Below are 10473 nucleotides of genomic sequence, written 5' to 3'. Positions count from 1 at the left end.
AAAAAAAAAAAAAAAAAAAAAAAAAAAAAAAAAACAGAGCACCCTGCAGCTTATCAATGGGGAAAGAAAGAAAAAGGCAGCAGCTATAAGCACTCACGTAGTGGTACCTTGGCTTCACTTTCACCCCCAGCCCTACTCTTTTTATTCTTGCTGAAGATTCTAGCATTTCTTGTGAAAACAACGAAAATACAATGACCTCTTACCATCGTTACCTTGGGACATGTAAGAATTCCCAGGTGTACCCCAGAGCTCAGATTTGATCAGTGTAACATGGAATATTTTTACCAGATACCCAAATGATTCTGACTCAGAGGCTGGTGTATACCTTTGAAAAACTCCACCTAAGAGATTTCCTGACTAGATTTAAGAAACTTACTGTTATCGATTTTAAGTTTACTTGACACAATGTTTGAAAGAAATCATTTTCTCTGCGAATTCTCACATTCTGGAAAAATATTAGTGCCAATCTGATACTGACAATGGCATAAATAGTAAAAAACAAAACAAAACACACAACAACAAAAATACACTTTACCTTAGCTTGGATTTCCATTTTCAAAACTGACCCAATAATTGTCAATATGTCACTAATAATAATCATGATGTACCATCCATTGACGAATTCCATTTGATCAGAAACAGAAACTTCCTTCTTGTAATGGAGGAGGAAAAAATTGACAAATTCCTTTAGAGAAAAGAAGGTAGTCACAGTGAATTTCTTGGTCACTCACAATGTCCACAGCATTCCTAGGAAGCAGCAACCCCTACCTGCTGAAGCTGAAGTCCTGTAATCACAGATCGAAGGCACAGGATTAACGAAGTCAAGCATGTCAGAATAACAAAGGCATCAAAGATCATCATGTAGTGAGTGTTCTTCTGAACTGGAAGGAAAGAGCATTACCTGCTTATGCTGTGGGACATTAATATGGTGACCTCTACTTCTTTGTTTTGTTTTCTTTTCAATTTTTAGCCTGGTTTCTTTTAATGCCTGCATGGCACACCAAAGTATAGATGTATACTCTTCATAAAGACACTCAGATTGTCATCTGTTTTTTCCTGTACAAACAATTCTTCAAGTCCTCTCTGTGCATGGGTGCAAGTAATTCTTTAGGTGAATGAATATCTAAAGGTGAAATTGTTGGGGTAAGGCATCTGCATATTTCTAAAAGAGAAATTCTAAGCAACTGCCCTTCCAAAAGATCATACCAGTTTACATGCCTACACATATCTCCATGTCTTCTCCACCATTGTATATTAATAATCTTATATTTTTGCTGATCAAAAGAGCAAATCTCATTCCCAATGACTTGAAACACCATTTTTGTCAGGTATCAAATTACTATAGGTATTCAAGTACCTTCTCTTACCCCTTTGATGTTTTTGTGTGTTTTAGTGTGTAAAACAAGTACCTCTCATTAGTGTTTTATTGGCTACTCTTGCCTGTTTTTTTCCTTCATATATTCTTGAGGATCTGATTGTTAAATTCCAATAAAAATCCTACTGGTAGTTTTTTTGGGTAGGGTGGATCATGTTAAATTTATAAATTAATTTAGGGAGAATTGGCATAAACGTGATGTTAAATCTCTTATCCAAAAATATGATGTGTTTCCCATTGATTCAAGTCTTTTTGTTTCCTTCATAAGCAATTTCAAATTTTATCTAAACCCTTCACGCTGCTTTTTAGAGTAATTTAGATAATTCAGACATTCTTTCCACAAAGACAACAAAGAAAAAAGGCCCTGATAAGTGTTCTTCCCATTAGTATGTAAAGAAAGTTAAAAGTCCTTTTGAAAATTACTGTCACCACCAGTAAGAGATCTTTAATTGTAAGCCTGTGGCCTTTTGTCCCTAATACAGTTAGCCTTCCTGCATATCCTATTAAAATATACTTATCTGGGTATAAAATGTTTACCAAGAACCCACTATGTGGAAGGTGTTTTTCTAGATCCTGAGAACAGAAGTGAACAACACGGGCCCCCAACCTTGTGGAACTTCTCTTCTACTGCAGGGAGACATGCAGGGATGTAAACAAGTACATAAACAAAACACTTTCAGACAGGAGTAAGCGCTACCAAGAAAAGAAAGCATCATAGCCGTGGTAGTGCTATGTCACCCACAGTCCTAAGTACTTTGTAGGTATCACCTCATTTGATCCTCACGGCAACCCCAACGAGGGTGTGTGTGTGTGATTATCCCCACTGGACAGGTGAGAAACTGGAGCACAGAGAGGTCATGGAAACTCGCCCGAGGTGACGTAGCCAGCACATGGCAGAGCCAGGATTCAAACCTCTGCAGTCTGTCTCAGGCACCTGCCACTCTAGATTAGTGATACGTGGCAGCCCTTGGGCACTGTTGGAAATGCACACTCCGGCCCCACCCTAGACCCGTTGAATCAGAAACTGCACTTTCACAAGCTCTCGCAGATGACACTAGAGCTCAAGAACCACTGGTCTAGAAGCAGCACACCGCTGGTGTGGGTGGTGGAGGGGAATAGGCTCGTTCATGCAGCATGGTAAGGGCCAGCAGGTCTCAGGGGAGACCTGAGTGACAAGACTGCTCCTGACTGATAAAAAAGTAACAAGCACTTAAGACTGGTTCTGTAATGGGGCACCGGGGTGGCTCAGTCAGTTAAGCATCAGACTCGATTTCGGCTCAGGCCACCATCTCATGGTTCATGACTCACAGTGCAGAGCCTTCTTGGGATTCTCTTCCCTTCCCTTATCTCTCTGTGCTCTCCCCAGCTCATGTGTGCATTCTCTTTCTCTCAGAATAAACTAACTTAAAAAAAATCCATTAAAAAACCACAGTTCTGTAATGAAGCATCCCATTAATACTGGCCAAGGGGCATCTAATTGTTACTAAAATGTCCAAGTCTACTTTAGAAAAGCTTAAAAACTAAAAAACAAGCATTTGAGAGAAAGCCTGTGTGCTAGATACTTTCATATGCTCTCATGCTCCCTATTCTTTTTTTTTTTTTTTTAAAGTATTTTTATTTATTTCTAGGAGAGAGAGAGACAGTGTGAGCAGGGGAGTGTCAGAGAGAGAGGGAGTCACAGACTGAAACAGGCTCCAGGCTCTGAGCTGGCAGTCAGCACAGAGCCCGACACGGGGCTCGAACCCACGAACCGCGAGATCATGACCTAAGCGAAAAGTCGGACGCCCAACCGACTAAGCCACCCAGGCGCCCCTCATGCTCCCTATTCTAAAGTTTGTGAAGTACTATAGTGTTTACAGATGACAAAACCACCTTGTGTTTCAAATAAACAATTTCGTCATTGAAATGAAATTGTGATTTAAGAGCCTCATGTATTTGAAGCTACCTAATAGTGAGAAAAATACTAGAATGAAGAAATTTCGTATCATTTATTCATTTAAAAAATTTTTTATTATTTATTTTTGAGAGAAAGAAACAGTATGAGCAGGGGAGAGGCAGAGAGAGGGAGACACAGAATCTGAATCAGGCTCCAGGCTTTGAGTTGTTAGCACAGAGACCGTCATGGGGCTTGAACCCATGAACTGTGAGATTATGACTTGAGCTGAAGTCAAATGCCCAACTGACTGAGCCACCCAGGTGCCCCTCATATCATTTATTCTTCGTATCTTATTACTGCTTCTGAACTGTGTGAATCAACCCGCAGGTACCCCTAAAACAATTATTTTCCAAGTATGGTGTGAGTAAAGATGACCTGCACATTCCCAGGCCCCACTCTAGACCTGGGATGGCCTTGCAGGGAGCTAGGGTGATTCTTCTGCTCACTAGAATCTGAGAACCCCCGACCTAATCATTAAGTCCAGTACAACATACCAAAGGGGCTAGAAAATGAGATAGATAAATTCTTCCCAGTCCATTTTCTGGTTCAGCCCCAAAATTCTCAATGGTACTCAGTCTACACCTGAATTCATGTCCATATTTCCAAGAACATACCCTTTCTTCATTTAGTCTTTTTAACCTAGATAGTAGATATTTAACTTGTAGGATGCTTCAGGGTCAAATCCTTCCTGATGTCTCCCTGGCTGTATGACCAGGGGCACCAAGATTCACTTCTAAGCCTTAGATTCTTCATTTGCATAAATAGGGATGCTGCCTATCTCAAGGGTATTTTAAAAATATTAAAACAATGTTGCACGTTTGGGTGGCTCAGTTAAGCACCCAACTTCAGCTCAGGTCATGATCTCATGGTCCCTGAGTTCAAGCCCTGTGTCGGGCTCTGTTCCTAGAGCCTGCTTCAGATTTTGTGTCTTCCTCTCTCTCTGCCCCTCCACTGCTCATCCTCTCTCTCAAAGATAAACAAACATTTTAAAAAAATAATAAAAATAAAAATATTAAAATATACAAGGAAGCTGTTATATAGTAAGCACTCAATAAATATTAGGTCAGGTATATGTGATTTTTTGCTGGGGGGCTGTGTGCATTTTGGTAAGAACTGGGCCAGTGAGGGCACATGTAGATCATGACCTGAGATGAAACCAAGTCATGCAGAAGTCAGTAAAAGTCATCTCAATTACTAATAACGTATGTATCATCTAGAACATCAGATACCTACAACAAGTTGATCTTTTTGCAGAGAATTAGGGACTTGGCAATGCTTCAATTGTTCCCTTTGATGCTCCACATATCCTAATAATTTCATAACGCTTTTATTTAACAACCATTTGAAAAGTAGTAAAAGTCATCACTTACTTGATCCCGATACATGCCAGTCTTTACATTCTCTGATGGAAATGTCGTTATCTAAACTTATCTTAATTCTTCCACTATGGGCCTTGTTGTCAAATGTTATCTGTGAAGAACAGGAAAAGGGTAAAAAACATATCTATAGCTTTTGAAGCCAAGATGTCGCTATGCATCAATTAGGAAACAGATCTATCAAGGTGACAGGATGCCCACTCAGATTCTCATCCCCGAGTCAATGTCAACTCTGTTCAACTTTGGGAAGAGCTCTTTATTTCTCTGTGAAATGACAAGGTTGAGCAAGGCCTTCTGTTGAGAACTTTTAGTCTCTAAAATCCTGTATTTCTAGGATAGTATTCCAGCCGTGGACAACTTATAAAACAAGAGAACTTCTCTCTCCTCACTCTAAGTACCTCCAGGTGCCCTACTCCCATGAGCAAGAGCTGCTCCAAGTGTGCGTTTCCCTCCCTCCCTCCCTAGGAACCCAGCTAGGGATAGTTTTGTTTTTGTTTATTCATTTTGAGAGAGAGAGAGCGCATGCGACCAGGTGAGGGGCAGAGAGAGGGAAAGAGAGAATCCCAAGTAAGCTTTCCACTGTCAGCGCACAGCCCGATGTGAGGCTTGAACTCACAAGCTGTGAGATCATGACCTGAGCCAAAACCAAGAGTCGGACACTTAAGTGACTATCCCAGGCTCCCCAAGGGATAGTTTGGTAGTGCTGTTGCAGTTCTTATAAACACAGAGGCTCATTATTTGAGGCTTGAGACATTTCAGATAGAGCTTCTCTGATTTTCATTCTGGGCCCAAGTTTCTTATTGAAAAAGGATGTGGTGACAGGGAGTTGACAGCCATGCCTTGCTTCAAGGATCATCATGCAGGCACCAAGCAGGACAAAGCCATGCCAGAACCCCTTCCCCGGTCCCACTGTCCTCCCTTCCTGCTCTCTCCCCTGTCCCCACATGGACACAAGGAAAGCACGGCAAGGAGATCAGGTGTGGGTTTTGCCAGTTTTGTTTTGTTTTTAGTGCTTCCTGACTCAAGTCCTGAAGAAAAAACATTCTTTCAAAAGTCTGTCATTTAAATGACTTTCACTGAAGCTTTTTTGGGGGGGGAACCAGACATTACTGCAGACGTAAGGCTTCAGATAAATTTTGTGGGTCTGATCACGCTGTTTCTCTTCATGCTGGCTGTCAACTTCTTTCCTTGACAAGCGGCTAAGGGTGCTGTCAGGGTCTGCCTAGCTCCACGGCCGCCCCAGGACCTGGCCGTTGGCCTCACATAAGAAAGAGGCTTCGTATTATTTGAATGAGTCAGAAATCTTTGCCAAGGAGAATCCATGCTTTTCCCACACAGAGAGTCTCAGGATCTTACAAATAGTAAGTGCTCACCAACTATCTGCTGAGGGAATATACTTTGGTTTAATGACAATCACATATCAGTAGGGTTCACAGGAAGTGGAATTCTTTAAACAGAGAAGAAAAAAATAATGGATGGGATTAAGAACAGAGTAGATATCACAGAAAAAAAGAGTAGTGAATTTGAAAACATAATAGAAACTTCCAAATGAAACAGAAAAAATACTGGAAAATAAAACAAAAACGTAGAGCATTAGTGAGCTGTGAGAAAATTTCAAGTGACCAAATATACGTGGAATTAGAATCTCTGACTGGAGGAGGAAGGAGAAGAGACAAAAAATACTTGAAGAAGTGATGTTTAAGAAATGTCAAATATAATGGAAACTATAAACCTACAGAACCAATGCTCGATAAACTCCAAACACAAGAAACATGAAGAAAATTACACTAAGATGTATCACCATCAGAGAGAGAAAAAAAATTTTTTTTAATTTGTTTAATGTTTATTTATTTTGAGACAGAGAGAGACAGAGCATGAACAGGGGAGGAGCAGAAAGCGAGAGACACAGAATTGGAAGCAGACTCCAGGCTCTGAGCTGTCAGCACAAAGCCCAATGCAGGGCTCAAACTCACAAACCATGAGATCATGACCTGAGCTGAAGTTGGATGCTTAACCGACTGAGCCACCCAGGTGCTCCTAGAGAAATTTTTAAAGCAGCCAGGGAGCAGAGGGAACACATCCACTGGAGAGGAAAAAGATGAAGATCACAGCATGTTTCTCATCATGTTACAAACAATGTAAGCTAGAAGAAGAGCAACAACATCTTTAAAGTAATGGAGAGAAACAGTCAACCCAGAACTCCATACCCAGTGAAACTATTTTTAAAAATGAAGATGATATACTTTTTTAGGCATACAAAAGCCTTTCAGCAGACCTGCACTATAAAAAATGTTAGGGGTGCCTGGGTGGTTCAGTCAGTTGAGCATGAGACTCTTGATTTAGGCTCAGGTCATGATCCCAGGATCGTGGGATTGAGCCCCACAGCAGGCTCCACACTGAGTGGAGACTGCGTGGGATTCTCTTTCTCTCTCCCTCTGTCCCTCTTGTCTGCTTGCATGTTCCTGCTCTCTCTCTAAAATAAAAAATTAAAAAATTAAAAAAACCAACCAATAAGAACAACACATGTTAAAGGAAGCCCTTCAGACAGACGGAAGCTGATCTGAGGTAAAAACCTGGAGCTACACAACAGAACGAAGCATGCTGGAAATGGTAACTTCATGGGCCAATGTTCTTTTTTTTCCTTATTATTTAAGTTGCCTTAAAAGATAATTGTTTATGGGGTGCATGGGTGGCTCAGGAACTTGAGCACCCAACTTCAGCTCAGGTCATGATCGCATAGTTCCAACTCATACCCAACTTCAGCTCAGGTCATGATCTCATGGCTCTGTCTGTGAGTTGGAGCCCCACACTGGGCTTGTTGCTGTCAGTGTGGAGCCCATTTCAGATCCTCTTCCCCTCCCCTGCTCGTGCTCTCTTAAATGGTAAACATGAAGAGAAAGGTAATCGTTTAAATAAAAACTATTAACAGTGTATTGTATAGTTTATAACACAACTGGAAGTAAATTGTGTGACAACATAAAAGCCAAGATAGAAGAAATGGAAATATAATATGGTAAGATTCCTATACTCTACATGCAGAGGTATAACATCACTTGAAGGCAGACTATAACTGTTTGTTTATTTATGTATTTATTTAGAGAGCACACACGTGCGTGTGCACACATACACGTGTGTGTGCACACATAAGCAGGAGTGGGACAGAGAGGGAGGGAGAGAGAGAATTCCAAGCAGGCTTCATGCCTATCCCAGAGCCCAATGCAGGGCTCAATCCCATAACCTTAGGATCATCACCCAAGCCAAAATCAAGAGTTGGACACTTAACTGACTGAACCACCCAAGCACCCCTAGACTATAATAATTTAAATATATGTACTGTAAACCCTAAAATAATACAACAAAACATTACAGCTAATAAGCTAACAAATTAGCTAAAATAGTATCCAAAAATATACTTGCTCCAGGTAGAACCCAGGCAGAAAAAGAGAGAAACCATATTAATAATCACATGTAATTTAAATGGTCTAAGCACCCCAATGAAAAGGTATAGATTATGAAGTTGGACAAAAAAGCAAGACTCAACTCTATGCTGCCTAATTAAATAGTCACACCAAACCAAAGTAGATTTTAAAGCAAAGAATTAATATTGGAGTAAAAAGTACCATTTCATAATGATGTAGGAGTCAGTTCATCAGGTGTACACAAGAATCCTAGATGCTTGTGTTCCTAATAAAGAACCTCAGAATACATGATGCAAGAATGCATTAAACTGCTGTGAGTAAGTGCCAGTGCACTGCTTTTACATTCTCACCAAATCACAGATATACACAGAAAAGGTCTCATAAATATCTGTTGCATGAATTAAATATCTCCTATATACCAAATACTTAGGGAGGTCCTTTATATATCTCATATCTATGAAGTATACCAGATGGATGGATGGATGGATGGATGGATGGATGGATGGATAGATTAGATAGATAGATAGATAGATAGATAGATAGATAGATAGATAGATAGTTTAGATAGCTGTGGCAATAACTTTGGTAGGCAGGTGGGCATTAATTCTGTTTTACAAACAAGAAAACTGGGACTCAAACCAATTAAGTAATTTGCCTAAAGTTACATAGCTACTAACTGGTGAACTATAATTAAAATCTAGGCTTGCCTGATTCCAAAGCCCCTACATTTTAAATTAGGCATATACTGCCCCAGTTCATGTTTACTTAAACCATAAAGTTGCACTAATTGCTTTTATTATTAAACTACCCTGTATAGAGTATAAGTTCTACTACAGTTCTGTGAAACACACCACCAAATCCACCAAGCACAGGCAGAGCTTGGGATGAATATGCAATAATGGCAAAAATAAAGTATCTGCATGTGACTAACAGGCCAGGTAGGTCTCACCACTGTATTGAGTCATGGGAAAGGGTCTGCATTTTACAGACGTTTCTTCATTCATTCCACAAATAAATCTGAGTCACCTACTATGTTCTTTGAGGGATGAAAAAAATTAGTAGAGTGATTCCTGCTCTCAAGGAGCTTTCAATCTAGCAGAGTTGATGATAAAAATCTAGACAATCCTAAAACAAAGGAGAAGGTGGGTGAGCCCTTACAAAACATAAAAACAAAACCAAAATAAAACTCTGGAGTTCCAATCACAGAACGTGTCCCTAAATGAAGCATCACAAAAATGGTCTCTGAAGAAGGTGTCAGTTGAACTGAGCCTTAAGGATTATAAAACTTCTGAAAAGTACCATTTCTCAGTTCAAGAGTGGTGCAGGACTGGGGCGCCTGGGTGGCTCAGTCAGTTCAGTGTCTGGCTCTGGCTCAGGTCATGATCTCACTATTCGTGGGTTCGAGCCCTGAGTCAGGCTCTGTGCTGACAACTCAGAGCCTGAAGCCTACTTTGGATTCTGTGTCTCCCTCTCTCTGCCCCTCCCTCCCTTGCGCCCTGTCTCTGTGTCTCAAAAATTAAAAAAATGTTTTAAAAAAGTAAAAAAAAAAAAAAAAGAAAAGAGTGGTGCAGGAAGTGGTAAGGGAGAGGAGAAAGAAGAGACAAGACTGTGGGTAAATAATAGCTCAATTTAAACAAACTCAAGTTATATTGAAAATTTATAACCTCTTGGTTAATATTAGGATCAAAATGTGTAGCCTAACTCAAAATAGTTTCATAGTATTTGTGCTTTTTCCTTTAAATGATATGCATAACTATTAATTATACTACATTCTGAATTTTTTTTAAACTTGATTTTTCATAGCCTGTTGTTGCATATCATGGACACAGCTCTGGTACAAACTACTGCTGAAGTCATAGTAATCTGGACTGAGTGAAGGCAAGGTGTACTGAATGCTGTTCAGCCTATGCCCCATATAGCATTGGGCTCCTGACCCTGAGCCTCATGAGATGACGAACTCACATGGCAAGCATCTCACGTTCTCCGGAGAGCATTAAAAGTCCCATTTGCAACTGGCACATACAGAACAGAGATGTGATAGGTGGGCCCAAGGGGGAGAAAACTGAGCATTTAGAGGTAGCCCAAGGAAGGCACTGTGAACAGTAACCCAAAAGCTGCACACATCTACGGCAAGGAGACTGGAGACTCAGCAGCAAGAACCCTTGGCAATGGCCGTACGCAGTCAGCCCCAGATTGCCAAGAGCCAACTGCATGGGACCTCCAAGTCTCTGCTCCTTTTGTCTTTGAACACCCACTCTGTGCCAGGCACCGTTCTTGGGACTGGAGACATTGCACTGAACAAGGCGAGGTCCCAGCCCTCACAGAACTTACGCTGAGGTACAGAAGGTAGATAATTAACAAGTAAAC

The 10473-nt window shown here is 40.7% G+C and overlaps 1 protein-coding gene across 2 annotated transcripts in view; it reads right to left on the bottom strand.

Annotated features, from left to right (window-relative positions):
- MCOLN3 (mucolipin TRP cation channel 3) overlaps nt 1–10473 on the bottom strand; it is a 28414-nt gene that overhangs the window by 6317 nt on the left and 11624 nt on the right. For both annotated transcript variants that reach the window (XM_039246930.1, XM_039246931.1), the window contains 3 exons: nt 4682–4781; nt 769–881; nt 536–685 (listed from right to left, as the gene is read on the bottom strand). In XM_039246930.1, coding sequence (XP_039102861.1) covers nt 536–685; nt 769–881; nt 4682–4781 — 363 coding nt within the window. The remainder of the gene's footprint in view (nt 1–535; nt 686–768; nt 882–4681; nt 4782–10473) is intronic.

The sequence above is a fragment of the Hyaena hyaena genome, unplaced genomic scaffold, assembly GCF_003009895.1.
Source record: "Hyaena hyaena isolate Hyena2069 unplaced genomic scaffold, ASM300989v1 scaffold_286, whole genome shotgun sequence".
Taxonomy (NCBI): Eukaryota; Metazoa; Chordata; class Mammalia; order Carnivora; family Hyaenidae; genus Hyaena; species Hyaena hyaena.
The sequence above is the reverse complement of the archived record's forward strand: the minus strand, read 5'-3'. Positions and strand labels throughout refer to the sequence as shown.